The sequence below is a fragment of the Bombus bifarius genome, unplaced genomic scaffold (assembly GCF_011952205.1).
Source record: "Bombus bifarius isolate JDL3187 unplaced genomic scaffold, Bbif_JDL3187 scf7180000007973, whole genome shotgun sequence".
Lineage (NCBI taxonomy): Eukaryota > Metazoa > Arthropoda > Insecta > Hymenoptera > Apidae > Bombus > Bombus bifarius.
Genome location: NW_022884359.1, coordinates 1,188,846 through 1,208,299, shown reverse-complemented (window position 1 = coordinate 1,208,299; position 19,454 = coordinate 1,188,846). Strand labels below are relative to the sequence as shown.

The 19,454-nt window shown below is 35.6% G+C and overlaps 1 protein-coding gene and 1 long non-coding RNA gene across 6 annotated transcripts in view; one reads left to right on the top strand and one right to left on the bottom strand.

Annotated features, from left to right (window-relative positions):
• Positions 1 to 885: 885 nt before the first annotated feature.
• Positions 886 to 4,130, bottom strand: LOC117216695. The gene is made up of 3 exons (XR_004489403.1): positions 4,024 to 4,130; positions 1,312 to 1,491; positions 886 to 1,237 (listed from the first exon to the last, which is right to left on the bottom strand). It is a non-coding gene; the product is annotated as an uncharacterized LOC117216695 (long non-coding RNA).
• The window catches only part of LOC117216686 (pleckstrin homology domain-containing family G member 3), a 95,117-nt gene continuing 79,776 nt past the window's right edge, over positions 4,114 to 19,454 (top strand). For all 5 annotated transcript variants that reach the window (XR_004489400.1, XM_033463611.1, XM_033463609.1 and 2 more), the window contains exons 1-2: positions 4,114 to 4,246; positions 4,624 to 5,297. Coding sequence is in view for 4 of the 5 variants with exons in the window: in XM_033463611.1 (XP_033319502.1) it covers positions 5,216 to 5,297 (82 nt within the window). In the remaining variant the exon portion in view is untranslated. The remainder of the gene's footprint in view (positions 4,247 to 4,623; positions 5,298 to 19,454) is intronic.

The following is a 19,454-nucleotide window of genomic DNA, read 5'->3' as shown; positions in this document are numbered from 1 at the left end:
ATATTGAGCGAGAAAAGGTTTTACGTTGAACGAGGGAAAACCTTGCTATATGATTTTGCTCGTTACGCGTATTATCGTGCATTCTGGCGTCTGTGTCCGTGACTCGATGCAAGAAGTAGCATTGTCGGTACTTACGAAGCTGTGATAGTAGCTCGCTTGAAGATACGTTGGAAAATTCATGTGCAAATAATTCCTGACACCGAAGTTTCTGCTGTCTCGAATTTCTTTTCTGGTACAGTACGACGGAGATTCACAGCTTACGCTATTTGTTTCTTTTATGTTTTGACTTTGGTATCTTTTCCAAAAAAGTTATTTTATGCAAAATTTTGACACTCGCACGTGCAAATGCCATTATAATCGTTTCCAGATAGAGTTTCAAATTGCCGCTTTTTTATATGGAGTGTACGATTGTTTAGAAGCTCGGTACCGGATTTAACTTATTTTGGCATAAATATGACGTTGGCACAGTTGTTGCACCACAGCCACAGACTTTTCTTAGGGTCTCCTTTTGTTCCTTTAGAACTGTGATATAGTATTATGTGTATTTTAGTAGCGTATTATCCTGACGGCAACAGATAATTCATCCGTAATGCGATTATTGGGTTTGATATTCAAATGAAGGTGGAATAACGTAATTGGAATTTTGTGCAGTATAGGTAGGTAATAATGAGAGTACATGCATAAAGAACATGTACAATTAGGTGTTAGTCTAAGGAAAATATTATACATTACTAATATACAAGTAGTGTTTTGTTGTTACTGATTATTACTATATTTCCTTAAAATAAAATAATATTTAAATCGGTTATATAGGAAGATTAATAATAAAATTACATGTATGTAGAATATTTTATTATCATATATTATAGTATCATATACCTCGTTAATTACTGAATTTCCTCAATCTCAGTGATTTTTATGTACAGAATAATTGTTCTCATTATTTCCTATGTTATTCGTTGTTGGTAACAGAATGATAATAACCATCTTGCTGTTGATTTTTACGATATTTACTAGAATATATCGTAGATAAAATAGTTGCACATATAGGTGCGTGTAAAAGGTAAGCAGGTCTTTCAATCTCTTTCGAAGCACATTGCGTACGAAGGAAAGAAAAAATTGCAAAATTAATTAGGAAAATATTCAAAATTTGCTGTGTGCCGCAAGCAATTGTTCTACATTATGTAAATGCGATCTAATTATGCGGTTATTTCTGAATTATTCAATGCCTCGTTATCTGAAAATGCAGAAACAAATCAGAAATTTGAAATGTTACGCATTATACATATATTACGCAGAAAAAAAAGTTACTTCGTCAACTTAGGCCAAATAAATCGACCAATATACATGCGCGGATAGTAATTTCGTGGATATACTGGACAAGTGTCCTTGAAAATCGATATCGAGGGTCTTTCGCCCCTGTGGCATGGCAGCACGCTTTCATTAGAATACGATCTTCGTGCTAACGTCCTCAGCTATCGTGACCTTGAACTTCAAATCCATTAAAAAAATCTTCATGAGTATTAAAAAAGTTCTTTCTTTGATTTGCAGTTTAAAACTTGTAAAAAGTTTACGATATCTTTTTCTAATAAATCCATGGATATGACACTTGAAGATCTATGGGCGATTATCGCGTCGATTCTGAGTCATAAAAAGCTTTTACACCTGTACCTTTAATACTATGATATCGATAATGTTGGAGGAATTCAAGTGTTTTAAGTTTAGACACAGTATTAGTCCATTGTTAAAGACTTTAAATTAGCTTCTTGTCTTTTCGCTGCATTTAGTAAAGTTGGAGTTTTCATTTTGACTTTGAGACTTCGACGTTGTCGTGCGTTGACCTTGGAATATAAAGGACACGAACCTCTGATCTTGGAAGGTTAAAATTTGTGATCTGAGTTAAAAAATTCAAGATCGATACTGCTTGTATTCGAAAACTACCCGTGGAAACTGAAAGTCAATATCCTTCGAAGTATTTTTGGAAGTTCAAGATTCGAGAATTTCGACGATTGTCTAATTTGAATATAGAACGGCTCCTTTACTTGGAAGTAAATAGCTCACGCTTTATATATAATTTATTTTATTTAAAAAAATTAAATGGAGGAAATTATCTTCCTCTAGCTTCAAATCAAATTTCACGCGAGAAAGGGGAAGAAATGTTCTATTTAAAAAGGTGTGATTTAATTCGGTGCTTGAGATCGTTGCGCCACATGTTGTCTCGCGGAAGTTTTTGTAAAGTCCCTTATGGTAAAAGGATTTCTGTACAATCGGTAACGAAGGTGCACTTGTGCAAAAGTAAATACGCGCATGTATATGTATATATACATATATACATATAATCATATATATATATACATATATATATATATATACATATATATATACATATATAGTATATAGAGTATATATACATATATACATGTAATCACGCAACATATTAAAATGAAAACACTAAAAAGGTTACCATTCACATACATTCGTATAATAATACTATACCGCAGAATTTTATGCATTCATGGGAAATTTAAAGGTGCAGAAATGCATAGAACGAATGTAATATGCAAAAATATGTAAAATCTCCAAAGTAGAACACTCGGCATAATTTTTAATAGGTTAAACGAATCTCTATTTAAATTTTACTTCTGTACATGTATTCATAAAAATAGAAATTTGCATGAAAATCCGCAGCCTAATCATAACATACGATGGAATTTTTATATCCTAAAAATAGTACCCAATATGTTAATTGATGTTCTAATTCATTAATAAAGAAAGTATTTAGTCAATATCATGAGATATAGAATTATATGTGGACATAAATTTATAATATTTTTAAATTACGAGCGTCGCGTTAACATTTTATAATTATTCCTCGCGCGCATGCGTATTTGACGAAAACAGAGAGTAGGGGAATAGAATTTAAGGTAAGTGGGGGGAATGCCCATATACTGTTAGTCCATATACGTCTGTTATTCGAATGTTTCGTACCGCGGTCGAGTTTATTCGCGATCCAGCATAACTACTTACTTAACCGAAAATAATGCAGATTACAGGTAACACTTCTTAAGCAATTATATATGTATACTATATGGATGTTTGCAGTATGTTTGATAGCTTCTATGTTTATAAATTAATTCATTTTATATAATCAAGAAAAGTCTTCGAAGACTCCATTAGGATTTTAGATGAAAGATATTTATTACCAATGAAACTTTTCAAAATACTAATCACATAGCTACATTATGCAACGATTAAACATTTAGACGTTAGATTATCTCTATAATTTCGTTTGTTTTAATAAATTATTCAAAAAATCATTGGTAATCAAAATTTAAGCGATTAGGCCGCCATATTGTTCATAGGATTTGGCGGTTTTTCTTCCATTTCCAACACTGCGATGAAAGATATCCTAATTTGATATAGGTTATGACAAAAATTCATAAAACATAACGAATAAATATAATCGTTTTATTCAAATGTTTAGTTAAATTTGATAGTATACAGATTTGAATTTACAACGGATAACAAAAATGATATTTGGATAAAATCATAATTGTTATAAAAGTAATTCAGCTACAGGGAAGCCAAATTTCATTGAAATTAATTGTTCAGTTATTGAGAAATTAAATATAAAATTCTATACAACCTAACTTATACTAATTTTATTAGTTTTATAGTTAATAATAATTCTACAAGTCAAATTACACGTTATTGGTATTAATAGATTCTGATGCTTACTGGTAACAAGTCTGTTAATAACATTTGTTATTTCTAGATTATAAGATTCACTTGTAGGATTTCACAGTTTTTTATCAAGTAGAATAATCAGATGATTCACACTATGTAAACACAAGAAACCCCTAGTGGTCAAAATTCAGAAATTAAGAGGTTAAGAAAATAGAGTTGGCCAATTCGTCTTCAACGATAGCTCAATCGAGTCATCGTTGAAGGCTTTACTTCCCGTTCGAACCGCACAATTCCAAATAAACATGAAACTGTTTCCCAATATTTCCAGTTACGTACCATCCTAAAAGTCACACACAAACGGCGCGGGAACGCCGGAAAAAGGCGCAACAAGAAGCAGCACCAGCGATGCCAAGGCAGGCGGACGGCGGCGCAGCGTGAAGGGTTAAAAATACATATTCGATGCTCCTAATTCAATGACCGGCCGACGTACGGCGATTTACAGCAGTGCCTCGTTAACTGACCACGAGTTACCACTTTATCTGGCCAGTAATCGAGGGAGGTATGTGTATTTCTTAGAAATCTCAAGTATCTATTATTTCTCTTCTTCAATGAATGCAAGTCAGATATGCATATTTATCACGCATTACTGGTCTATTGAAACAAAAAACAGTTATTTATTAGGATGTGCACTACACAAATATTAAAGTGGGAGTATATTATAAAAAATTAAAGCAATCTCGGTTTCCAAGAAAATTAACAAATTTTCTATAAAACTCTACTAAAAAGGAAAAAAGATTCCTGTAGCTAGGTTGTAGATCCTTATGTATTTATGGGTGATCTGAAGGTGCAAAAGAGCACAAAATTCATATAATTACAAAATACCTTATATTATATTATATCCAATACCAGAAGCTAATTCTATGAATTCATTTGCAGCATCCAACGGGGATAACAGCGGCCAGGAACGGAGACGAAATCGTGGCCAGTAAACTCGGCACTAGCGTATACATGAACGGCGTTCGCCTCCGTCGAGAGGACAGTCGTTGCATTGAGCGACTCGCTGGCGAGCAGAGCGGAGGAACGCTTGAGCAGAGAGCGAACGAACGGTTTAGTGTATGGGTTGGTGGCGGCTGTTTGCCGATTCGTTGACTTGCCGGCACGGTCGGTCGGCTCGGGTCGAAGGCTGCCGCTCTCTCAGTCCGTCTCGCGACCGCGTGCTAAAGGGATGTCGTTTTACTTCTTCTTTCCGTCATTTCAATTAACTCGTCTCAAATAATCGATCCATGTACTTGCCCTTCCTCGCCGTTGCATTGCCCTTTTGATGAATTTCCAACGCGCCAAATAAATCGGTGGCGCGCACATGAGATATGTGACGTGTGTTAGACGATTCGATATTAAGAGCAACGTCGGTGACGGCAGTAAAGACCATTCTGTGGTTGTGCAAAATTTCATGGACCAGTGACAACGAGAAAGAATCGTCGGTTGTGCGACTGTTTGCGGGAAAAATCGTAGGATTTGATGCGACGAGATGGACAGCGAGGCGGACGCGGAGACCACGGCTGCCAACGCCGTGGATTCGGATGGATCCGTTAGTTGGGAGGACTTTTTCGGTGAGTTTGTTTTCTTTGATGTGTCTATTCCTTTGTATGTTCTCTGGTGATCATGAAACTCGTCTAAGTTAGAGGTTTGAAAGAATTGAATTTATCTTTTAGATTGTTTCATGTGGTCCTATAGTAATAGGACAGTATTTTTGCAGAATAGATATAGCGCAGTTTATACTAATTTTGATAAGGATCCAGGTTATCTTTCCCTGATAAATTTATGATTTGTTAAATAGGAAGTAATTATTATTCTGGTATGTGTTATCAGGTAATAGTTCAGAGAAAGAAGAATATTAAAATGATTCACGAAGATTTGTTGCATTCAACTGCAATTATAAAATGAATAATGAATATGGTTCTTCCCAATTCATTTTCGTAAATAAAATTCTTTTGATTCTGTTTTTGTAAGTCACGTGTAAGATACATCATTGATTTTGAAAATAGTCTGAGATATTTGAGATTTCTTACAAGTTACTTACAAAATTTATATTCACGGGAAAGATTCAAAATACGAAGATCAGTATTTTATAAAATATTTTGTTCCATAACAAAAAGATACATTTTATATTTAAACGTAAAAGTTAAACATTTCCAACAATATATAGACTAGACTACATTCATAATCACCAGCGCACATGTTTTCAGAGCTATATATATTATACAAATGTATATATAGGTACATAATCTGTGTATACGCGTGTGTACTGTGTTTTATCTGTGTTTGATGTGTGATGATGTCTGATATCTGACTATAGTGACGCCAATATATGTACTTTGATAGATTGTAGAGATATATACTTTTTAAGTTGACATAAAACAATAGAGAATATGGATGATCGTGTTCTTTTAATTCTATGGCTTCGATATCGTTCCTCAAGTTTGTCGATGAGTAACAGTTTTCAGGTTTCTACAATGTAGTTTGAAGTTTGACGTTAGCTGCGCGCCGGTTCTTTATCGCTGGCATGTGCGTGGTTATTATTTGCTTGTACGTGGACGTTGTTACGAAACGATAAACAATGCAAGTAAAACGTGGGCTTTACTAAGAGGAAAATAGCATTTTAACCCTCCGTGTGCAAGCTTTTCTTTTTGCTAACACCATGTGCAACATGGAACGTTTAGGATCCAGATCGTGTTTCTAACCTATCACAGGCTTTCAAAAAAATCCAAGAAAATTCACAGCTACTTATTAATATTTCTATTACAATATCTAATAGGTTTCCACGTGAAATATTTGAAATATTTGTTTACGAAAGACTGAAATTTAAATAAAATTATTTGTCCTACATTGGATATAGAGGGTTTAGGTTAAATTTGGTATAAAGTAAGGCGCGAAATGATATTGCGTTTCGTGTCAGTAATAATTCACGAACGGTAGCAAAAAGAAACCGCCAATCATGACCGCTTGTAAACGATCGTCGCGTGTTTATTGTCTCTAATGCAATCGCGCGTCCTCTTTCGAGTGGATAATTCGCCTCGTTGGTTGTCTTGACGAGGGTAACGCGATACCAGACGAACTGTTGAAAACAGAAAAAAGAAATGATGGTTTAAATCGTTGTGTTCGACGAATCGAATTTAAGAACATTAAAATATGAGGAATCATAGATAAGACGGTGCTTATTTCATATATCAACATAAAATGAACAAGTCAAAAACTGTGGATATAAAAATGGAGATGGAAATAATTTTTAACTAACTTCTGACCTAACCTAGACAAGTTTAAAGTAAATTTAACGTGATTTATTGATGTAAGAAAGAGAGTAACCTACGTTGATATATCAAACTAACCTATTGATATATCAAACTAACCTGTTGACATATCAAATACTAGTCGGTAGAACTTTATGACTTTAATTACTAAATCAACTTTGCAATGTTGAGGTCGGAATATTTTTTTAATTTTTATGTGAGATTTTTATATAAGATTTCAGGAATATTAAATACGAAGAACAGCAATCGAAATTGAGTCTATGCTTTTATTTGGACCAAATGGATTTGTGTAGTCAGTCAGTTTGACAATATAGAGGTTAGGTTAGAATATTTTTATTATTGTCAGATAGGGATTATAGCAGGCTCTTTATTTCATTTTAAGTCCTTCTCCCTCCGCCATTTTTCTAGTTTCAGATTATTTTCTCCTTTGTTAGGTCGATAGTCCCAAGCCTCAAAGACTTTAATCAGTCAATGATTACAGCATAAAAATTTCGAACAGGATAATTAAAAAGATTATCTTTGTAATTGAGGTTTAAGAGCAGTAGAGTAACAGATAACATGAGATATGAAATAATTTTTCAGGAAAAAGTAACAATATGGTAGATACACAAGTATTCTACGTTATCATTTGTTGGAATCATAGCATACGCGTGTATTTAATTATATGCTTTTCAAATTATTTTTTATCTCAGCATACGTTGTTGGTGAGGCAAAAATTGCTTACTTCTCGGAATTTCGAACTCTTTCGTTGCAGTTTTCAGCACTGTGGACAGATTGGAATTTGCTTCTCTATTTTCTGTGTCAGCATAATGCTTCAAATTAGCGATACTTATGGATGAATTAATTCGCACGATTAGTATACAATTAGTGCAAACTACGTTTTTTCCAACGTGTATCAAATTTAATATTTCATTTTTTCTCGCACCAATTGAAAAGTGCAATCCATCCTTGTCTACGGTCTTTGTAAATTTGTATAAAAAATCGCGAAGAAAAATGTAAACAGAGAATTGTATTCCTGGAACTGTAAAATCAAAGAAGTGTACGCGAGATTGATAACAGCTATTGCGAACATCGATACTATCAATCGCAACGAGTACATTGGCAAGTATTGGTTCGATAAAATTATCAATGGTTCTCAACCGCGCGTGTGCTCTCAAGATGACGGCGTTCTCATTAACACGAACAAGATAAAAATTACAATATCACATCCATTTTATTGCGCAAGAGAACTAGTTCAGCGAGAAAATATCATTTTCAATGTTGATCGATTTAAACATCAATTTCTAATGAAATTATGGTTTCCGTAAGTTAAAAATAAAAGAAGGTATACCTTCGAATTGAAAACCCAGAGACATCAAGGCACATATTTCTCATCGCACACATTATGAAATATTTTAGTTTGCATTCTGAAATTTCCTAAGAAATATTACAATGGTCATCGATATCGTATCGCAAAGATAACAGGTTTCTGTTGTAACTTTTTTCTCGGTTGGATCGAAGGAAGCGTCGAAATAGAAAGTTTTTAAAATAGAAAATGATTCACATCTTATTTTCATGTAAGATTTCGAAACACTAGGAATAGCAAATATGAAAAATCACGGTTAAAATTATCTAAAATCTATAATTTTATTTAGCGTAGTCGATTGACCTGACAATGTTGGGACTACGTTAAAGTAATTCTACGTAGTCAATTAGACCAGGAAATTCTCACAATCGATTCTTTTGTAATCTTCGCAAGATTATAAATTATACATATATCGTTAAAATAATCAGGGAACGCTAAGAAATAGAAGTTGGTGCGAGACGTTGGAACGAAGATGGTAAACGATATTGTGCACTTTTTATACAATAATACAATACAATAAGGGAAATACAATATCCCATAAATGGAAATTTAGATTCAAATTACATTTTTGTAAATTTAACTTTGTTCCGATTCTGCTTCTGTTTCGGCCAGTTATCTTAGCGTAACCCGTAGCTTCTTCTTCTTCTTCGTTTCGCCTGTTTTTCACTGTGTTGATAAAATCGCGTGCCAATAGCGTGTATGTTATTGCGCGAGTTACATCGCTAGCCGGATAAGAGAGAAACTATTGGGAAAAAGGTATATCGATACCAATTAAGGATTTCCCTAAAAGAAACAGAGCGATAATCAACTTTGCTTACTTTCTACTTGTAAAAACCGACAATAAATATCGCTTTGCTCCTTCTCTTTCCCTCCTTCATTTTCTTCCACACTGCTCAACTAACATTTCATTTTATTTAATATTCCAGTTTCCGCAAAAGTAACAAAAGTCTTCAAGGTAAAAAACACATAGGAAAAGGATAGACAGATCTCTTCAAACCTTGTTGGGCTAACAACATCGAATTAAATCAAATAAACGAAATTATCGAATCCAGTTGCAATTAACATTTACGATTTTGCATAAACGGACCGAATTTCACGCAATTTTATTCCTACCTATGATATTTCCATTATCAGTTCGCTTATTTCTTCTCCTTAATTGTACGTCATCTAATAGCCATACTGAGAGTTTAAAATCCAAGAGGATGCTCAGACGTTCACTGTATATTGACGGTATTTCCAGATCTTCAACGTTCATCGTGAAAATCTTCCGCAGCGAATTTCGTAGGCGAAAATGTATCTCTTCTTATAAGCCACTGCCTTTACTTTATTCTGTCCTCCCTTGGTTTCTTCATTCACAATGCTGAAATAACAGTAACACGAGTTTTCTGTTCGAGCGAACGCTAACTCGAAACCGAACGTATCGTCAACGAACGTTAAACTATTAACGTTAAATTCTGAGAAACATGCGGTTCGTTAATGTGTTTCCATATTATTTATTCGTTAATATTTATCGACAAGCCGCAGTGACGCTGAAAACTTTCAGACGTTGACAGTATCTGCTGCTTCTTTCGACTATTCCGTAAATCGTAGACGATCTCACGATCACTGGTGGAGGGGCGGCGCAAGATGAGAGTAGCTCGTCGACTCTGTGATCTATCAGCGCGCGGAAATTTCTGATTTTCAGTTGCACGCTACGGCGAAGCGCGCCTCGTTGTTGCGCTGAACTGCGCGCGCGCGCGCGCCATAGTCACGAAGAGGACGCTGCTACTAGCGAAACAAGTGTGGCGAACTTAAGGATGCGACGCGGTGCACAAAAAACTGCTGCTCTGCCGGATGTAGCTTAGAGAGCGTCGTCGCTTTCCTCGATTCGCTTACGTGTACACTGACGCTCATAAGTAGACTGCGGATTTTTCTGCAAATTCCTATTTTTCGGCATATAACGAGAAAAAGTAGAACGTCTGGAGGAAATTGTATTATCTGGCAGGTATCGCAGAGAGACCATTGTAGTTTGGATATTCCGCGAACGTCTCGTATTACGCGGATTCTGTGCAGCTTGCGAATTTCCTATAAATCCAAATTATCCAAATCCGCGTTACTTGTTCGCGAATATAGCGCGTGTAATTTCGTCGATTTTTATTAACAACATAATGAAGCTTTTAATTTTCTTACTAAGCGCGTATGAATGAGCCGTTTGAAAAGCCCTACGTCCAGTCACGCCCGATTGTTTTAAATTGTCGGGTTTAAACGTGTATTATGTTTCGCGATACTTCTTTTCACTTTTTGCTTTTCTAGATGAGCGATATTATTCATTTGATATAATTGGCGCAAAATTGTTTAATTTAATTGCGATCCATTGACTGTCTTCTGTAGTACGTTTCAAGTGAAATAATGGGGGTTGTTTAAAAAAAATAGTCAAGGAAGAATTAGGAGTTTACCGATCAAATGCGATATGTATTTACTTGTTACATGTACTGAGATTAGTATCTTCTCGTTCTATGAAATTTTTTCTTTTTTTTTTTTGTTGGTTCGTTTATCTTTTTTTTCTAAATCGTTTATTTGCATTAAATATACGTTCCGTCGATGTATGAAACGGTTTTAAATATCGTTGCTATTATCGATCACGATGGTTTCTCAGTCAATTTGGAATATCCTTCCTTATCTTATCTGAAGCTTGACAATCAGGCGAGCCGCGTATAATGAGCTCCTTAAAGCAAAAAGAACAGCTCCGTAGTGTTTGACGCTTATAAATGTCTCGAGCATTTTATTGCATATTAACTTTCAAAAACAAATTTTATCACGTCGTAATATTCTACGATAGCCTTAATAAAGGATAAAACCGTGTCGAGTCTTCCTGCCTGTAATTTTCCAACTATATTACCTTATATTATATAACTATCGTAATTATATACCTTTATATTTGGATGAAAGTTAGTAAGTGGCTGTATATTTTTGAGCGGCAGTGTATACTAGCGTCTGTATCCGCGCTCGTGCACAAAATGTGTGCGCGTGTGTCACATGTATTCCCGTTCTCGTGCACGCCCAAAAATCGAGCAACCGACTCTCTGGTTCCGTCTGGATTTTTATAGGACCAGACTAGCCCCGGAACTGCTTAAAATTCGACCGAATAAACGAAGCATCGTCGCTTGGCATCGTTAAAGCTGTTTCCATAATATTTCTTTTACCTGTTTCTGTCGTATTAACGGATAGAGTAAATTTGTCCTATTTCTTTTCTTTTTTTATTTTTATTTTTTAAAGGGTACAATAGTTGATTTTTCATCCTACGTGTAAATGTTATACTGTTTTCTAAGTTTCGCGTTTTCAGTAAATCTGAAATTCCTTTATTTTGATTTCTCTTCTCTATCTTCTGTTCGAGCCAGCTATTTTCACGTAATCTGCAGTTTCTACTACGTTTTACCTACTTTTCATTTTCTTAATACGTAAATATACATTTGACAATACTATTCACGCGGTGTATTAATTTTTCATTAAGGCAATGTTTCCAACGAATGTCTCCTAACCTCTACGTATGTGTATATATTTTTTGGAAATTTTACTACATCGTGTACATACTACAAATATCCCTACTACTACTATTACTACTACTACTACTACTACTACTACTACTACTACAACTACTACTACTACTACTACTATTACTACTACTACTACTACTACTACCACTACTATTACTACCACTACTACTACTATTACTACCACTACTACTACTACTACTACTACTGCTACTACTTACATCACAATCGTATCTCGTTCCAATTTTGTTATTAAATCACGAAACTCGTGTATCGTGTTCTTTTCTACTTCTTTTCTTCTTCACCGTTACTTTTGACATGGTTTTGTTAGCGTTTTACGGAATTGGCGAACTCAGGCTTATTCTTTCCTTCATTTTCTTACGTTAGAATGCCACGGGTATATACTTTGCGTTGTATTAATCGCGTACGTGTTCATAATAACAATAATAACAATAAGCGTAAATGAAACTATCCTTTTAACACAGATCATGATCCACTATGAAAATAGGCGTTTTCTCGATCCGTTAACATTCCTGGTGGATCGTCCCGTTGACAAATAACATTCCACCATGTGACACCTGGGTCACAATACCTACGGCCCTGTCCTCGTGTGGGCTTAGTAAAGCGTGGGCGTGTCATGCTCCTCCGGCTGCATTTGTAACGCCAAGTGCCTGCGCCGCGAATATATAGACTCATAGGTGCATCTACAGGCTGATTCACATCGCCTCCATTAATCCTGCGTTTCGAAGCAGATGAAGATAAGAGGGAATATTATCTCTAATGCTTATTGCGGGCTCATTTGTAACCGCGGCTTAAGCAATACGATTTATCCTTCCTTTATTGTATACAGGCTGATTCACATTGTATTTCAGATAATGCGTGTATTGCGTATCTTTTATGCTGCACAAATTTTAACTAAGATTCTGTTGTTGTTGAATTTAGTGATTTCGTTAATCGTACGTCGACTACAGCGGGCTCAATTTTGATGGCCCATCTTTGGGTTATCGTTAACGTTGCAATAATTTTGGATAACGTTTGGCTGCTTTTGTCGATTGTATTAATTTTTTTTATCAACTACAGTGTATTCAACGGTGATTTTCCCAATCGTTCGTCGACTATAGCGAGCTGAATCTTGATGGTTCACTTTTGGATGATCGTTAACGCTAAAACAATTTAGAGTAACATCTTGTTACTTTCATTACTCTTATTAATCTTGTATAAGCTGGTATATGCTAGTGGTGATATTATTAATCGTCTGTTGACTACAGCGAGTTCAATTTTCATCGTTAACGTTAGTATATTTTTAGAACTATATCTTGTTGCTTTTCTACATCCTATTGATTTTTTATAAATTACAGTATACTCAGTGGTGATTTTGTTAATTATATACCGACAATAGCGAGTTTAATTTCATTGATTCTACGTTATTGCATTACGATTAACGGTTAGAAAAATTCTCCACGATATTTTATCACTTTTACATTGCTACGGTACATTCAATTTTGGTGACCCACAATATTTCAAGGACGAAACTAAACATATAACTTTGCGGCATATTTTCAACCATTACAGTCATCTCTGCACATACACTATCTCTGCATCTTAAAAATTTCTATCTTTCTGCTCTATTATCTCCGCGTAAAAATTCGAATTTAATCTCGCTTTTACGTACATAGGTTTCATCCATACTTGTAAAATGAGTCACCTGGATACGCAGCTTAGGAATTACGCCTTTACTGCATCGTGTTTAGAAAGAGCTCTTTCATAGATCTTGTCACACGCGCGGAATTAAGTGTACCTATTTCTCGTCATAGTTTGTATAGCACCGTGTGTACAGTTTCGTTGGACAAATTCGGTTAGCCTTGCTGCGCTCCTCTTAATCTAAATTCCCTATGTTTTAATCTCGTCTCTGTTTCCATTCGACAACGGGGTTATACAACCGGAGAACATTTTTAGAATAAAGCTGAAACGAGAAACCAATAACGATCGTTTCTTAGGTCTTCGAGTCTCGCGACTAGATTGTGGATTCTTGGACAAAAATGATGTATTTTCATGAATAGTATTTTTTATTATTTCTAATATTCATATTTTCCACATTTTTGGATATTAATTTTTAATTAAATGCTGCAGATTTTTTATGAACGCATAAAAATTCACTTCTGTTTATTACGGGACTAACAAAATTTCGATGTCCTTGCTACAGTACGTATAGTGCATTTTCATAATTTTATAGTTATGAAAATTGGCTATAGGATTCTCCTGAAAAATATTCGCAACAAGGTTAAACAGAGAGATCTGCTGGATAGAGCTCACACGGAACAGACAACCTGTATCGCGCGATGTGGGAACAAGTGGGCGACACATAGAGCGGAGGACGATGGGTATTTGTGTGGCAATAAGGTTATGGTGGAAGGAAGCTGACGTGACAGTCTCGTTTGTCCGTCTTCCTGACGGATATCTACATAAAACGAATGTTACAGCAGCAGTTTGGACATAGGGAATTTTTCTTGATTGATCGATATCGAGTTGGTCACTTGATAGATTTTTCAGATTTGTGACTAGACTGGGGATGTTTATGATGGTTGGTAGAATGGTTATGCACTTACATAGGGAATTTAAAATTGTACAAACGCACATAGAACGAACATAATATTCGAAAGTATATATAACATTCGAAATATCTAAAGTATCGTACTCTCTATGGTGTTGGTAATAGTATTATATTTGTCATAATTGTTACACCTTTTAATAATTTCTATAATAGCGTCTGAGATAAATGCCTCGTTAGTTTCATTACTTTAATTGGTCTCGTAGAAATATAAATTTGCACAAGTCTATCTGACGCTCGATCGTAACACGTACAGAAAAATTTTCTAGTAACTTTATCGTCTTCAACGTGGACAACACGTGGTTCGTTGTACCACTGTTTCAGTAAGCCTCTATATTTTCAATTTTTCCTAATGGTCTACAATTTAGTAATCTTTGTAGTAACATGCTTCTCTCCAATTTAGTCATTTTTGTAATAACATGCTTCTCTCCAATTTAGTTACTTTTGTAACAACATTCCCCTGTTCAATTCTGTAACTTTTTGCAGTAACATTCCTCTCTTCGATTTTCCAATTTCTATAGTAATTTTCTTTCTGCGATGTGCGATCAGCGATGAGGTTTTCCCACCGCGTCTTGTTAGGGAATTGAGAATTAAGTTCGGTATGCTGATAATTGGATCTCGTTACGCGCGGCGTACTACAACACAAGCACGTGTTAAAGTTCGGAAGCCTTACATATGAATATTCCATGGAAGGAGACGCGAGGTTTACCCTCTATCAGCAAAGGGTTATTCGAACCCTTAATGAGGCACCTGTATTACGTTTCTATGGGATGCTTCTATATACAGGGTGTCTCGCCTAACACTCGCTGCTCAAATTTAGAATATCTCTTTGGTAAATAATCAATCAACGTTTCAAATCGATCAAACATCGTTATTGAACAGTAACGATCGACACGACAATAATCGATTATTGATCCTTCAATACAAGACCAGTTTTCATTATGCCTAGCTACAAATATACAAGACCAGTTTTCATTGCGCCTAGTCATAAATATAAAACCAGTTTCCATTGCTCGAACTAACCTTAAAATAAAGGACGGTTAAGCGGAAATAACTATTTTTCGCGATATTGCTTGTGCATTCGACAGTTGGTCCTTGAACTTAAGGCTACTTTTTATGAGATATACGCTAAAACCATTAAAATAGTAAGAAACTTGAGGATAATTTGCTTTAAGAGTGTGCGTTGTTACAGATACAAGAGATTTGATCAAATTAACCTCCAAATACAGTGGAACGGTGGCAGAAAACTGTCATTTCTGCGATATTATTACAAATTCTATAATTGTATACTTACAAAATACCAAGTGTCAGTGTTTCCATGGAAAGTGTGCTTCGAAGTTGTGGACATGAGATGAAACAGGGAGAAAGTGAAAACTCATTTTCTCCAATGCTATCGCATTTGAAAAGGATTCTACGAATCTAAAAGCCTAGTTTTTCTTATATTCCCGTAGCGTTTCAAAGTATAGAAAAAAACTCTTCGATGATGAGGGATTCGAACTCGTGACAGAGTAATTCCAGTGAACCTACCACTCTACCACCTTCGCTATCGTAACGTTATTCGTAATAACGTTCAATCGAACGTACATCTTTCGAAATAGCAGCTACGAACTTTGCATTCGCAGTGTCTCAATGTACAAGAAACGTGGCTCTGAATTTCATATTACGAAACAACAAAAAGATACAATTACCATCTTATATCGAACTTGCAAATAAAATATATAAAATAAAACAAACATCTCTTTATCTATACTGCTATTTATATCATACTATATCATATTCTCTCGGTTGCGTTTAATTTTCGATTCGCTACTCGATCGAACAGTAAGAAACGGACCGAGTCCTGTTGAACTTTGAGTCCCTCGGAATAGATGCGTCGCCGCGTTCACGAAAACGTGCTCGTATGCGGACTGGGGATCGGTGCGCGTCCGAGACGCCATTGAACTTGATTTCCCGACACCAGGTCTCCGTGGTTGCACGTGCAGAAACTGCAAAGGAGAACGGCGTTGCCCTCGACGCTGTCTCACGTATCGCCAGGCCTGGGATTGCATATGGATCTTGAGAACGGGTCGACTGTCTCAGGGCGGCTACAGGCGGGTCGACCGGCGAGAAATTTTAGTGAGCTGCTTCGCGCAGGGAAAGTCGCGCAGTACCGACCGCTGCTAGTATTTTTCTCATATCTCGTGCTACAGTCGGTAAAAATCAGAATTGAGAAACATGAATTTTCGTTTTCTGAAATTTGATAATAAGAATCTATAAGAATGTCATAGTTCGTAATGGAAAGGGAAAATTGTCCGGTACCGACTGATTATCCGATTAGTAGATTTTCTGGTTTAAGTGATCGATAACGTTAGAAAAAAAGATATTTCAATATTTGGACGCTGGTATTCACGTTTTCCTTCAAATTGTATTTCTATTTCTGTTATTTCAGCGGTAACGTAGTTGATATTCTCTCAGTCTGTGCGTTGGTCTCGATCGTGCGGCCAGCCTTCACGTTCGTCGTTTTCGGAATATTGGGAACCTCGGAGCGGCCTGTCTCTGAATCATTTTATTTTACAGTAGCAGTTTCAAAGCTGCATTCTTCTCCTGTTTCCGAATTTCAGACATCGTACCGCGGGAAAGGATAGCAGAAAGATCACACGATCGTCTAATCCAATTTCCAATCCACTGTAGTTGCCAACAAATCGAACTTACAGATAGAAAATATTTGGTCTGTACTGGGCGAGAGTTGGACAGTCGATACTGGACGACAAAAAAAAAAAAAAAAACGTTTTACGTTATAAAGTATGCAATGTAGAAAGAAAAAAATTGCAAAACCGCGGCTGGTTTCCATAGCCGCCCTTACGGATTTTCAAACGTTCGTTCTCTCGAGTTTCGTTGTTGTTGAAGTGGTTACCACTTCTAAGAAAACTCTACATGTGGTCTTTTTAGTTTTCTCAAACACTGAAGCCATCGACAGCGCGTAGACAAAAGACTGCGACGAAGTCAGACCATAAACAGTAGACAGGCGACGTTGGCTTCGGGGTTTTCAGTTATTGGGTAACACAGCTAGGATTTGGATCAGCTCACATTGTATTCTTACTTGTAATTACGCTTCTATTTAAATATATTTTCTGGCTTACAATTTATCCACGAGTTTTCTCTGTTTACACATCGAATAACCTCAACAGTTGTGTTTTTCCTGTTTTTTTTTCTTTTTTTTCTGCTTTTCTTCTTACGCGAACCCGCCATTAATCGTCGAATCTTGGAATAGCAAACTTTCACTGCGATCAGCCAATTCACTCGTGGAAATGTTGCGTGGGTATATACCTGTTTGAGATTGGCATCGATTGAGTTGTAATTGTTTCTTGGCAGACAGACGTTTAATTGGTAATTTAATTGGCGATTTTCGAGACGGGTAATCCATAGATTTTCGTTTTTCCAGTAATTCGTGATTTACTGGTTTGGTCGTTATTTATTTAGCTATTGTCATTTATTAGTAAATTGTGTGTTAGAAATTGGATTAAATCAGCTTAGTATCTAATTAGATGTTTTTTTAATTCAAATCGGATTGAATTCTTGAAGCATTTTGATTAGCTGGTATAATAATAATTTGGATAATTAGTAATTCTATGCTCGTAGTAGTTGATAATTGTGATTTTCTTAAAAGTAATTTCGCAAATTTTGTCTCATTACCCAAGTTGGGAGATAGAGATTGTTAAATAATTCTGAAACATTTGTATTATAATTATCATCAAAATAATTATTGCAGCCCTATTTTGTTACAAGTTATCTTAAGAGATAATTATTAAAATATTTGTTATTGGCTGACGATTAGCAATTGGGACTTTTCTTAAATAAATCCACAAATTCTGTTCTCTCTTACAACTTTGTTACTTGGATTAGTTGCAGCGATATTTATACCACGAGCATTACGATATTTACCGACAATTGAAATTTTCTTTTAATTATCCTGGAACTCTGCTTCGCTTTCATTATCATTGTCCATGTTAATAAACGTAATAAAAAAAAAAAGGAACGCGAGTTCTAAACCACGATACAAATTGCTACAGCTTCGTGTAAATTATACCAACTATAATTATCAAATAGAGAAAAATGTGAATTGTGAATTTAATGGAAGCTTGCCAAGTATTACGAATAAATTTCTTCCAAAGCAGAGAAACAAATTTTTAAGTGATCCGAAGATTATTCTAATTTTTTCCAAATACAGTCGCTCGATTAAACTACAGAAAGGGATAACTGCTTTTGGATCACATTATAGCGCCGACAGTTCCACACAGTCTATCTATTATAATCAACGTATTGGATTTCAGTATAGAAATCTTGGTTACATAAAATAATGCACACGCGAGAGCTATAAGCGAGCGCGGAACAATACAAGCAACGAAGAACAAAGTTTCCGTGCGATCGATAAGACCCTCTTAAACCCTTTAACACTTTGATTGCCACGTTGGTCATATATGACCCACCACGGTTCTCCTGTGACGCCACGGTGGTCATTGGTGACCGGAGCGCTTCAACTTTTTACAATTGTAAAAATTGTATGAAAATTGATAGTTAGGGCATTGAATATAACCGATAAATAGAAGATACTTTGAAATAAAAAATGGCTCATTGAACAATTAAACATTTTTATTAGAACATGAATAAAAAAAAAATGACAACAAATCTTGCATCTGTGGCGGTACTCGACGACAGAACCTTCAGACGGCTTCGTTGATTGTTGATTGTTGACTGTTGATTGTTGATTGTTGACTGTTGACTGTTGACTGTTGACTGTTGACTGTTGATTGTTGACTGTTGACTGTTGATTGTTGACTGTTGACTGTTGATTGTTGACTGTTGACTGTTGATTGTTGACTGTTGATTGTTGATTGTTGACTGTTGATTGTTGATTGTTGATTGTTGATTGTTGATTGTTGATTGTTGATTGTTGATTGTTGATTGTTGACCGTTGACCGTTGACCGTTGACCGTTGA